Genomic DNA, 13,904 nt, shown 5'->3' on the forward strand with positions numbered 1-13,904 from the left:
TTGGGGTGTGCTTGGGTTCCAGATTCTTACTGAGCCATCACAGAGGTGAAGTGAGGAGTTCATTGCCATGACCACTGTGATTACTGTCTTCCCTTAGCGTAGGTGAGAGAACCTGTTATCAGCAAAAACGTCCAGTCACTTGGCTACACTGTGGACTAGAATTGTAAATGTGAAAGGAATATAATGTGTTACTCTATAAATGGACTGAACAGTTTGATTTGGATAATTATAAAGCTGGTTTTTTTTTTAAGTACTTGAGGAAAATATATGCAACATTTTTGTTTTTAAAAAACCTTGGAATGTGGAAGGCCATTCTAAGCCTTACAGGATGTCTAGCAGCCATTATGGAGAGAATTGATATATTTACGTCAAAAAGTAATAATAAACTAGGAAAAATACTTCTAACATTGGACAGATATAGGTTCATTTCATTAATATACAGAGAACTGCACACATTTGTAAGAAAAAGATGAACAACTCAGGAAGAATTGGACAAAGTGTGAATAGGTTGTTCATTGGGAAAAAGTATAAGTAGTCAATAAACTTGCGAAAATGCTCATTTTGAGATTCTTCTATCAAACTGGCAGTGAATGAAAACATTATAATAAGACCTAGTGTGAAGAAAGGTACTTAGGCCTGTGATGCCAAGGTGGTGAAAGGATAAACTGAAGCTTCTGGGGCCAGTTTGGTACATGTGTTAATATTTACAATGCATATCCTCTCTGACCCTGTAATTCTTAGTTCGTCCTTTAGATCTGCTCTCAGAACACAGATTTCTGGGCAAGAAAGTTTACTGCAGCACTGTTTGTAACACAGAAAACTGGAATGTAAATGTCTGCCCGCAGGGGACTGATCAAATAAACCACAGGACAGCCCCACAGGAAAACGGAGCTGCTTTTAGGAAGGATGAGGGTGGATTCAGATGTACAGATAATGGATGTATGACTGTTTTTCAAAGGCACATCAGTTGGGATAATGTTAGCTTTCTTTTGTTTAAATACACCCCACCCCATGCAAAGTACATAGAAAATTTATTGAAGAATACTCAAGAACTGAATCAAACTCTCATTGTTTTCTTACTCAAGTACAGATTTTGTATTATTTAGATGAGGACAGCCATCATAACACATTAGAAAGAAAGAGTAGTTTTTAGTGGTTAATGTTAATTTTATTATGAGTTATATTTTATAGTTCCAAGAGCATTATATCCTAGTGCCTGTACCACCAGAATGAATTAACCAGCTGATGGTAATTAAGTTGTTAAAATGTATTCATAGTTGTCCTAGTCTTGTTTTTCACCCAGTTATTGGTGTTTAAATTATACTATTGCCTTGATTCTAAAAAGGTTCTTAATCTCAATATAGACCTTAAAAAAACTTAGATCACTGCCTTTTTTTTTTTTTTTTTTTTAGAGATAGGATCTCACTCTGTGCATTGACGTGATCATAGCTCACTGGCAGCCTCGAACTCCTGGGCTTCAAGAGATCCTCCTGCCTCAGCCTCCCAAAAGTGCTGAGATTACAGGAGCGGATCACTGCTTCTTTAGGGTGCTTACTTTTGAGAATTCAGTGGAAAGTTTTGTTCATACTTTTTTTTAAAGAATAAGAACAATAAGGATTAAATGTTAATTAAAAGTTGTATAGACCTAGATGTTTTATCTGCAGGTTTTTGACCTGAGAGGTTTGTTTTCTGTCTTTTTCACACACTAGAAAGATAGATATAGATAAATAGATATATAGGTATATATGTGGGGGGATAGAATAAAGTGGCTTGACCTCACACTTCTGTGTGGCCCAGGGTAAGCTGCTTAGCGTCTCTGTGCCTCGTCTGAAAAACCTCATAGGATTGTTGTAAGAGTAAATAAAAAAATAGTTCTAAAGTATTTAAAACAGTACCTGGTACTTAGTAGTGATTGTTCATTGTAGTCATACACCGTTGCCTCTAAAATAAGACGTTAAGTGTAGGCACGCCTCATTTTATCGCACTTCACTTTATTGTACTGTGCAGATACTGTGTTTTTTACAAGTTGTAAGGTTTTTGGCAGCTCTGCATCCAGCAGGTCTATTAGTGCCATTTTCCCAAAAACATGCTCGCTTTGTGTCTCTGTGTCATGTTTTGGTAATTCTCACAGTATTTCAGACTTTTTCGTTATTATCATGTCTGTTGTGGCAATCTGTGAGCAATGATCTTTGACGTTACTACTCCAGTTGTTTTGGAGTACCATCAACGGTGCTGATAGAAGACAGTGAACTTAATCCATGCATGTTGTGTGTGTTCCAACTGCTCCACTGACCGGCCGTTCCCGTCTCTCTGCCTCTCCTCAGGCCTCCCTATTCCCTGAGACACAGCAGTATTGAAAGTAGGCCAGTTATAACCCTATAATGGCTTTGAAGCGTTTAAGTGAAAGGAAGAGTCCCACGCCTCTTGCTTTAAGTCAAAAGTTAGAAATGATTAGGCTTAGTGAGGAAGACAAGACTTGGCCAAACAGCCAAGTTATGAATACAAAGGAAAGTTCTTGAAGGAAATTAAAAGTGCTACTCCAGTGAGCACAAGAATAATAAGAAAGCAAAACAAACCTTACTGTGACCTTTTTAAGTTGATCATCTTTACCTTTCCTTTTCAGTACATTTTCATCTTAGTTAATGTCAGACCAGTTTTAATTTTCCCAGGTGACCTAGATTGTCCTGTGACCAAGTACTTCATCTGATTATGCCTCTTTACATCTTCTTTTTCTCTAGCACAGTTCCTAGTCTTTAAACATTTTTTTAAATTCAGACTTAGCCAGCTGTCCTGTACATTCCTGTGGTCTGGATTTGTCTGATTGTTTCCTTGTGCTATTGTTTGAGTCATTCCTTTACCCTTCGTACTCCCTATGAATTGGAAATTATACCTAAAGGCTTAATGGACTCAAATTGAACATTTGGGGCAAGAATCTATCACAGGTGCTATTGTATATTTCATGTTATATCACATCAGCAGATAGACTATCTGGTCAACCCCACTATTGCTGATCAGAGTGACCCCTGGGTTAGCTTGATGACAGTCTTTTGCCTCCAGTATATTGTACATTTTCTCCTTTTGGCCAGAATTTAATCTGTCTGGTATTAATTTAGCACTAATGACCAATTATATAATGGTTTACCACTGTTGATAATCCTTGCCAGAATCAATAATGTGATTCCTCCCACAATGACTAATCTGGCTTTCTTCTGTAAAAAAGGACTTAGCTTCCTAGTTAGCTAACTTGAATTCCTATATCTAATTCTTTCTCTTTAATTGTCAGTTTTCAGAGTAAGAAGTTATTTTATAGCTGCTTCAAATACACTGCCAAATGAGCTTTCGTGTCTTTTTTTCCCCCCCGTGGTATTGTGGACCCATGGATTTACATTGATTCAGTGTGGGTTTTTCTTCTTTGTGCTTAAAGTCATCGCCCCTCGGAAGCCCATCCAACTGAATCTTCTACCTCATTAATATTTGAAAGCTTTCTTGCTCTTAAAATAATGTTAATTCTATCATCTATATCATTACTGGGTCAGCTTAGATTGATTAATTCCTCTCTTCATTATGGGTCATAATGTTTCTTTTCATGCCTGGTAATTTTTTACTCAATGCCAGACATTGTGATTTTTACCTTGTTATATACTGAATATATTTACATTCCCATAAATGTTTTTGAGCCTTGTTCAGGAATGTACTTAAGTTACTTTGAAATGGTCTAATTCTTCCAGGTTTTATTTTTAAGCCTTTTTAAGTGGAAACCAGAGCCATATTTACTTTAGGGATATTTTTGCCCTTCTACTGAAGCAAAACCCTTTTTAGTATTATACTCAGTGTCCCATGAATTATAAGGTTTTCCATTTCTGGCTGGTGGGAACAGCCTTGTGTGAGGGATTGGTCTCTTAATTCTTTCATATGGTTCTTCCCCTGCCTTTGGGAAGCTTCCTCCCACGATGTGCTGGTCAGTGCTCAGCTTCAGACCTGTGGTGCCCTCTGCGGATCTCCAGAGCTCGCTCTCTGCAGGCCCGTCTTCCCCGCTACCCTTCCCAGACTCCAGCTCTGTCTCCTCAAACCACAGGCCCGCTGGGCTTCGTGGGGGTTCTGCATCCCTGACCTGTGGCCTGGAAAGCCTTTCCGGGGGGGTAACCTCGGACAGCCATAGACTTACCCTGTTTGTTTCTTGTATCTCAGGATCACTGTTCTTCGTTATCTGGTGTCAGATCAGTTACAAACAGTTTGATATATTTTGTCATATTTTTGGTTTCAAGTGGAAGCATAAACTGGGTCCCTATTATACCATCTTGATTGTCTACTTAGTGTATTAATTGATTTTCAAAAGAAGTTTATTTAGATCTATAAAATCAGAATAATACCACTACTTACTTCACAGAGAGTTGTCCCTGGAAAGTACATTCTCGTAACGATGCTTGAATGTTAATAGTACTGACTTCCCCACTGGACAATTGGGGAACTGGGATTTCAAGTCTAGAAGCTGGGCCTCCAAAGTTGTCCTCTGAACAACTGTGCCGCAGTTTAGCCATTGACTGGCTTCATGGTTGTATCAGTTGTCTCTTTTTACAAGGACGCTGCGTAGTGTCCCAGTTAGAACCTCAGGAGCCTGCACCAAAAGACATTTGCTTTTGCTCTGTAGTTCACAGACTCACTGGGCTGTCCTGTTGCTCACAGCTGGGGTTGGTAGGACTCACGTTTGCCTCTGTGCCCAGCTTCCGGTTGACTAGGTGGCTTTGCTTATTGTGGCTGGACTCTCACCCGTCTAGTGCCTTTGAAAATAAACAGGTTCAAAATCTTAACATTTTTACAAGCTTGGCTATATTTTTTTCTCCAGAGTTTGTTCATTTGCTGTGTGAATGCATGATATTTGTTCCATTCCTGCTGTGCTGCTTATGATTATTTTTAGTGCTTCAGTGATACCAAGCAGCAGACTTTAGAAAATACAATACATTAAAGATAACCCACTGCTACACAGTTGGGACTTTTTGCATGTAATGTTTGTGAGTGAGTTGCATGCTGGAATCTTCTGGTGAATTTGATCCTGCCATAAATTTGCTGTTTTTAGTTAAAAGCTTGGATATACTCTTTTTCACCCCTGTTCACTGAGCACCTTTTTTATTTTAAGGTGGATATTTTGGCTCAGATTGGTTGTGTTGAAAGTCTCAGTCAGTCACCACCTTCTTCATCTTCTTCTCCCATAAATAAGGTAAATTTTAAACTTGAATGCAAGAGGAAATAAATATTTAACAACCCCTAAAAGCAATCTTTTTTTCCCAGGTGAGGTGATTGCTTCACGTAAAGTATCTTCGAAGAGCTCTTCTTGGGGCATGGTAACATAGAAGGTGGAGTACGTAGGTGTTGGAAGGTGATTGGGATTTACACCTGGAGGCCTTTCAGCTGTGACTTGGACTGAGACAGATGAATTTATCCTGTGGGCAGCAAGCACTAATGAAAGGTTTTTTGTTTCCATGGTGGACAGTGAGTCAGGAGGAGCTTGGTACCATAAAGAGATGGAGCAGAAGAAGATGAAGACGCTGCTCAGTAGAAATGAGAGAGGAGGGAAAGGTGGAAGAAACGTATAGAAGAGGCATCGCAGAGTTTGGAAGCTGAGAAAGGAGCTGAATGGATTATTGTGTGAGCAGATGTGTGCAGTTGAGAGACCGAAGGGGTTTTGGGGTTGGAGAACAAAAATGCCAGACGCTAAAGGATCTTTAAACCAGATCATTGTAATTTAGTTTGTTATAATAAAGGTTAGGTTTTGAAAAAAATCAGTATCTCAGCAGTGAGCACACAGAAAATGTTTGCGCCAAAAGTCCTAAGAATTAGGGGTTGCTGTTGACTTCTATGATGAAACATTTCTGTCTTCCTCCTCTTTCTTTTATACATCTGAAGGAAACAGATCTTTGGCTAGAATAGAAAATATCTTAAGTGCCTGTTATTATCTCTTCAATTAAAAATTTCTCTATTAATATGACCTGGCATTGGAACCATTTGGAAATTTAACTGTCTGGCCTTGTCCTGTGTAGCATGAACTAATATATGTCCTACTCAGATGGGGATTCACTCAAAGAACTGCCAGGCTCCATTCTTTTCTTTATACTTTAGATGGCCCCATGCGTTCAGACAACCTCTACTGAATGTGTGCTGTGTGCCAGGTACTGTATTAGGCACTCTGTGCGTCGTGTCACTTAATCCTTACCAAACCCCTCTGAGGAAGATAGTGTTGTTATACTCATTTTCTAAGTGTACAAACTGAGAAAAGTGCACTAAACTGCCCGAGTTCACACAGCTATTAAGTGGTAAAGCTGAGATTCACACCCAAATAGACAGGCTTTAGAGCCTAAGTTCTTAACCACCATACCCATGTGAAGTTTCCTTGAATCAAGTTCTAGCACTTTCATAAAGGGATTTAAAACCCAGTGGATTTTAAATCCCTCCTTCTCCTTGCCCCCTTTTATGCCATATTATACCATTGTAACTTGAGCAGCTTTCCTATAGTTTTCACACTCTACGGTGTGCGTCCATCACGCCCACCCTTGTGGCCTTTCTGAGTCCATTCTGTGGCCTTCTGGCTCCACAGTCTGGTTCAAGCCAGTCTGCTTTCTGAAGAAACTTAGCTAATGTTACAAATTCTTTCAGTGGATATGTTTTAAAAGTCTCCCAGTGTAAAGCCAATGTAAATGTATTTCTCTATTTGTCTTAGGAAGCTAGGATGGCTTTTAAATTTAGGGTGTTAAACCAGAAAATTTGTCGAGTGTATGGCTCCTGGCCCATAAGGAGCATTTAATTTAGTTGGGGCGGGGGTGAGGAAGAGAGTCCGATATAGTTAGTGATTAAACAGATAAAATGTATCTGTCATAGAGACCCAAACAAACATGCTTTCGGAGTGTATTCATTTAACAAAGCTTAATTTGCTAAGTACTTGTGTGCCAGGCCCCATGTTCTTAGGCAGCGGAGATGACAGGTCACCCTGATGAACACAGCCCTTCCTTGTGTCCTCGTGTATCTTCAGATGGAGCTCAGATGACAGTGATTGTATAAACAAATTTTGTTTGTTGAATTTTCCAACATTTAGTTAAAATTTTATGAATAGAAACGTTAAATGAATTTCATAGTGAATAATCATATACCCACCTTCTAGGTTTCAGTATTAATATTTTACTGTTCTTGTTTTCTTACATGTCTGTATTTTCCAACTTTTCAGCAGTGAGTTGATACCACTTTTATAACTTGGAAGGTGTTGTCAGGTGCTAAAAGTCATATTTTTCTGTGATCATGTACTGAAAATCACTTATTCTGTAATCGACCACAGCATATTATTTTCTCAGATAAGTCTCAGATCAGTGTACATAAGGAGAATCTGATTTCCCCCTTTGTGAAATGATAATATTATAAAGCTTAGATGTCTGACAAGTGTTAGGTTTATTCCAGGTGGGAACCCAAAAAGCATGTATAGGACAGAATGTGGTTAATGCAGAATTTAGGCTTGTAAAACAGTAGCCGCAGGAGTGTGGAGAATCCCCAGCCAGCTGCAGCCAGCGTTCCTTTCCACCTGCCATGGGGATGAAGTGTATCCCTCCCTGGCTCTCCTGATAGGGGCGACGCTGGAGCTGAAGGGTAGATGTGACTGGGGCGGGGTCCTAGGAGCTGGTCATTTGAAAAAGAATTAATTACAAGTGGCTGTTCTGGCCCACTTACTCCCCCCAGAGAAACCCGCTATAAAACCCAACCCTTTTTTCTCATGGATGTCTTTTTTTCCGGGCTCCACCTGTCTGCACCCAGATGCTCAAAATTAACAGCATTTTGCTACACACGAAGCTTCGTGTGTCTCTCTCTCGGCTCCGGACCTAACAACAAGGAGTAATATGTGTTTCATACAAATTATCAAGAACATCATGTTACGGAAAACTCGGCGCTTGTCCATGAGGCTGAAGAGCAAGGACAAGCGGTTTGAGGAGGAAGGAAAGAGAGTTTGCTTGCAAAGAAGGAAATATGCTAGACCTTCTCATCTCAAGAACCCCAAATTTCCTGAACGTTCACAGAAATACAGAGCTTTTAAAGGACAGGTTCTCAGCTTCAGGCAATTGCAGTTGATAATTCTGACCATCCCGTCTCCGCTGAAGACAGTCTTGGGACCTCCCTTTACCAGGTGGGGCTGGGCCATCTCCTGTTGCACAAACAAACAACAGACTGACCCTGCCCCTCCCAACCGCTGCCCTGAGGCAGGGATGCAGCCTTTAGAGGCAGGAAATATTTTTGCCATTTTTTTTCTAAGCCATTCCCTCTGTTACAATCACATTTAAAATATTTGAGTCCTTGCCACTTTATGCAAGGCATTTTGAGAATCTTTTGAGGAAAATGTTCTCTGAATAAAACAATGCTATGCTCCTGACTTACCAGTAGGACTGACCAGCTGATAAGCAGATAACCACAGCAAAAGACTGGCCCTGGAGGAGAGTGGAAGGGCAGGCTGTGGGGAAGCCAGAGCCTGCAGATGGGGGAGGGCTCTGCCAAATTTAGGAGGGTGAGGCGTGCAGATGGAGCACAGTGTAGCATGAGACAAGGCAGAGATGTAGAAGAGTCTGGGAAAATGTGTGGAGTTTGAAGCTTCAGACCGAGGGTGAGTGCTGGGGTAATGAGAATGGGGAATGCAACGGAAGGAAGAGTTGGGACCCTCGCTGCAGAGGTTCTTGATTGATCTGCCGAGAAGCTTGGAATTGATTCCGTGGTCAGTGAGGTCTAATGAAGAGATTTTAACTACATGTGATTGACAGTGAGTCAGGAGAAGTTGGCAAAATAAAGGGTGGGAAAAGAAAGAGGATGAAGACATGGCTCAGCAAAAAGCAAGAGGAGGGAAAGGTGGAAGAGAAATATAGTAGAGGCACCTGAGAATTGGAAACCCTGGCCAAGGTGCAGAATGGGTTTTAACGTCTGTAGTTAAAAGGCAAAGGAGAGCAGAGAGATCAGAGACTGACATGTGGGAAGGGTGGGCTCAGAGAGACAGAGTGGGACCAATGGTTGCTAGTTACTGACAGGAGAGGAAGGCCCTGCGGGTGGGGAGCGAATGCTAGGGCCGTAATAGGAGCTGGAGAAGGGAGTTCCAGTTGGTTGGGTTTTGAAAGATGTGTTATCAGCAGGAGTCAGATTGAAACAAGATAGAGGGAATGTTTCAGGGAAAAAAACCAGTGAGAAGCAAACTCACCCACGGAGAATCCATAACCTAGGTAGAGAACTAGGATCGTATGTATAACCAAGTAATATAACAATTACAAGCCTATAAACTATGAACAAAGTAATTTTCAAAGGACAATTGTGTTATTTGTTTCTGTCCTAATTAAATGGATTTTCATTTTTTGAGGACACTTGCTATGAATAACTCATCTCTAATTTTTTCTTTCATCTTCATGAAAATCCTTCCCAGCCAGTTTGCTAAGACTTAGGGCCTTCTGGAGGGCCCCACTGAGCTTTCACTCTTCCTGTTGTTCAGGTGCACAGCCCTGTGTTCCTTTGTAGTTACACTCAGCTTCGAGCAGTCTTCCAAACCAAGTCAGGCTGCCTGCATTTGAGTTCTGCCCTGGGTTGCACAGCTGTTAAGAAGTAGAGCCGGAATTCCAGCCTGGAGCCTGAGCTCCACTGCCCACCCCCAATGCCACCATTTCACAGTCAGGAGTTTATGGAAATCATGCTGAATCTTCTAGACAAAGGATTGTCTGTACTTACTGGCATCTTACTACCCCAAACTTTGGGGCTTTTAAAGCTTTTATTTGAAAAATAAAACCTAATAATTTAGAGCTTGGAGGACATAGATAGAGTATATACTGCTGACTAAAACTCCATCCCTAAAGAAAACTGTGTAAGAAGAGATTCCTCTTAACCGAAGTGTGATGATCAGGCCCACAGCACGATTGCCTTCATTTCCAGCATCCCTGAGGGTGGCCTGAGAGTCCATCCCAAAGCCTAGTGTCCCCTTGTAAGCTGTGTGCTTGAGAACTCCAGTCTGGTGGCTGAAATATCTTTCTGCTGTTAGGATTTGACTTTTAGAGCAAAATCACAAGTAACTTCAATTTTTCCTTAGAGGTATCTGGGGTGTTACAGTACAGTGACATCATACTCCACCTGTAAAGCATGAACTCTGTTTTTTATGCATCTGGTATGTGGTAGCTAGCTGGCTGCCCCATCTGTCAGTTGGTGGAGAGTCAAAATACAACAGCTACTAGAGCATTCTCAAACATTACAGAGGTGCATCAGACAGTTTGGGCAATTTTCTTACGGATCTCTCTCTCTCTCTCTCTCTCTCTCTTTTTTTTAACCAGCTCGTGTGTGTGTGTGTGTGTGTGTGTGTGTGTATGTGTGAGAGAGAGAGAGAGAAAAGACTCAAATAAAGGGAAAAACTTGCCATTTTATATTCTTAAACAGATTCAATACTGAAATTGTGGGGGGAAAGGGCACTATTAATTTTCTCTGAATTTATCAGTAAACTTAAGGTGATTCAGACGAAAATGAACACATTTTTAATTTGAGATTCTAATGTTAAAGTTGTGAACTAAAATAAAATCTTAAGGCTTCCCCTGCCACCGGCTGAATGAATGACCCCTTCCTGACCAAGGGGATATCCTAAAAAAACTAAATTGCTTGCCTCGAGGAGAGAGGTCAGACACACCTCATCATGCCCCCTCCCTTCTTGGAGATACCCTTTGTAACTCATTAACAGGCCTAAGGCTATGCAAGACAAACCTGCAGGTCCTCAATTTACACAACAAGTATGTCTGCTGGCTTATCTCTGATTAACAGACCTGCTTATCTTAAAACATTCCAAGCCTTTAGACAAAAAACTTCATGTCTTTAACCAACTACAAGTCAAAGAATCTTTAAACCCACTTATAACCTGTAAGCTCCCCCCACCTACCTTCTAGATGGCCCACCTTTTCAGCCTAAACCAATGTACGCCTTCCATGTATTGATGTATGACTTTACCTGTAACCCCTGTCTCCCTGAAACGTATAAAACCAAACTGTAACCCAGCCACAGTGAGTCTACTTGCTCAAGGCTTCTGGGGCATGGCTCTGTGTCATGATCCTCAAATACGGCTCAGAATAAACCTCTTTAAATTATTTTACAGAGTTTGGCTTCTTTTCTCTTGACAAAGTTCGTATTGTTTTAGTTGAAAACTATTAAGTTGATGCTAAAGTTCATTTGTAAAAATAAACAGCTAAGAGATGTTATGTTAAAATATTAATGGTTTTTCTGTCAAAGTAGGCATGGTACTAGTACGAATAGATCACTAAAAAATAATAAAGTTGAGAAATAGACCCAAATCCAATATATGATAAAGGTCCTGTTTCAAATCAGCAGGGGAAAGATGCATTATCCATTAAATGGTAGTAGGGCAACAAGAATATTATTTCTTATACCAAAGTAAGTTCCAGACAGATCAAAGATTTAAATGTAAAAAAATGAAAGTAACAAAAAACCAAAAAACTGTGCTTGCCTCAGGGGTGGGATAGGCAGGTCAAGGTTGAGAGGGGGGTTCCCATACTCCTACCAAAGTATTCCTTGAGATTGGGTGCCATGTGTTGCCTGTTCCAGAATTTTATTTACAATATTAATCGTCAAACTATAAAATCGCTCAAAGGAATAATGGGAGAAAGTATTATAAAAATAATTTTGGAGTATGGAAGCTCCTTTTTATGCAAGACGAAACCCCTAAGCATGTTAGTAGGATTGCAGGAATGTAACTAAAGTCTCTTTGAAAAGCAGTTTGACAAAATCTATCAATTCTAAATACATAATTTCCTTAGCCCAGCAATTCTTCTTCTGGGAATTTCACATAGATCTTTCAGATTGCAGTATTACTTACAGTACCAAAATACTGAAAACAAGATAAATTAATATCAGCATGTGCTGGTTAAATTATGGGCAATAAATATAACGGAATTCTGTGGAGACATGTAAAGAATGTTGTATCCATACCTGCTGATGTACTTGGAGAATGTTTTATGCTCTTAGAAAAAGAAAGTACAGAGCAGAGAGTATAATTTGGGCCCACTGTCGTGTTTAAAAACAGAAAGGATCTCTCTGCGTGGGATGTTTCAGTTAAGCGCATAGAAGGAATTTGTTAGTAGCATTAACAAAAATTATGGGAGACGGTTGTTTTGGAGCTCCCGCACTGGGCACCAGCACAGACCAATCCAGAGTGGAGTCCTCCTATGAATGCCATGTCATCCACCTGAAACTCTCAGGAAGCCCGTAGGTCCCTAGGCAGACCAGGTTTTTGCTGACAACAGGCTATTCTAGTCTACCTGAGTCAGTGTGATAAGCAAGTCCTCTCTGCTTTAACCCTTACCAAGAAAAGTAACCTGAGGTAACCTGATGTTAACCACTCAACTTTTTTCCTTTTGTTCTATCTTCTTAGTCGCACCTTACGAAACCCAGTTTCCCCCTGTTGCCCAGTGGAAGCTCATTCTAGTTTGCAGTGTGGAGGCTGCCCAGGTTCATGAATCACGAACAAAAGCCATTAGATCTATAACTAAATTTGTTGTAGTTTTGTGTCCTTTAACAGCAGTAGTCGTCTTTGAAGAGACGACTGGCATCTTAAGGGGTTAGGCATATTTTTTAAATTGCATATCCTTTTATTCTGTTTGAATTTTTTTTTTTACTGAGCATGTATTACTTTTTCAAATAAAAATTAAACCTACTTAAAAATACAATAGATTGCTATAAAGCAGTTAAGGTGAATGAAACAAGTCCTTATCACATGTATAATCTCAAAACCATGATGTTGAGTGAAAAAAAAACAACTTGCAAAGAGATACATACAATATGACATTGTTCAGGTCAATTAAAAAAATATAAAACAATTGTTATTTATGAATGTGTAAGTATACAATGGAAATTTGAAAACACATGGGAATGAATATGCTATTCATAAAAGTAGTTACTGCTGGGGCAGAAGAAGAAAGAGAGGGCTTTAGCTGTGTCTAATAGTTACTTTGTTACTGTTTTCAAAATTCCTGAGCAAATGTGACAAAATGTTAACATCAGTAAAATTAGGTTGATGCTGCTTTTTGTGCTTTCCTACATGTTGGAAAAAAATTATTGTTTAAATTTGTTTTAAATTCTGTTGATTTTTTCCAGCACTCCAGTTGTATTTAATTATTGAATTGAGTCATGCTTTCCAGAAGTCACAAATATTCTTTCTCCTTTTTACCCCTCTCAACAGGTCGGCAGCAGCAGTGACCCCTGGTCAGCCTGGAGTGCCTCCAAATCTGGGAACTGGGAGAGCTCAGATGGCTGGGGGGCCAAGCCGGACGGGGCTGGTGCCCAGAAAAACACTCCCAACAACTGGGACACGGCCTTCGGCCACCCCCAGGCCTACCAAGGTCCAGGTGAGGAGAGGGCTCCGCCCCGCCTGCCCATAAGTGACTGGGTGTGAGAGACAGGAAAGAACAAACGGTTTTTGCTACTCCCACACTCAGCACAACCCAGAACACTTCTGTGACCAAGACATGGCGTGGGGAGAGCTGTTCCCACGCACTAAACAGTTCTCCAGCAGACACCAGCTGGGTGTCCCACCATTTATCTCAATCGTGACACTGTCTACCTGGAGTCAGATCGAGGGGGTTCCCACAACCCCCTTCTTGGGTTCAATTAATTTGCTAGAGCAGCTCAGAGAACTCAGGGAAACACTTTACTTACTACTGCCAGTTTATTACAAAGGGTAATTTAAAGGATCCAAATAAACAGCCAGATGACGAGGTGTAAAGGGCAAGGTATTGGGAAGGGGTACGGAGCTTCCATGCCCTCTGCAAGGCCTGCCACCCTCCAGGCACCTCCATGCTTCACCAACCCAGGAGCTCTCTGAACCCTGCAGTTCAGGGATTCTTAGGCGGCTTCAG

The 13,904-nt window shown here is 40.7% G+C and overlaps 1 protein-coding gene across 1 annotated transcript in view; it reads left to right on the forward strand.

Annotated features, from left to right (window-relative positions):
• SNX9 (sorting nexin 9) overlaps positions 1–13,904 on the forward strand; it is a 114,253-nt gene that overhangs the window by 58,385 nt on the left and 41,964 nt on the right. The window contains exon 5 of the mRNA XM_069487502.1: positions 13,229–13,394. Within this exon, the coding sequence (XP_069343603.1) occupies positions 13,229–13,394 (166 nt within the window). The remainder of the gene's footprint in view (positions 1–13,228; positions 13,395–13,904) is intronic.

Source organism: Eulemur rufifrons, chromosome 15 (genome assembly GCF_041146395.1).
Source record: "Eulemur rufifrons isolate Redbay chromosome 15, OSU_ERuf_1, whole genome shotgun sequence".
Taxonomy (NCBI): Eukaryota; Metazoa; Chordata; class Mammalia; order Primates; family Lemuridae; genus Eulemur; species Eulemur rufifrons.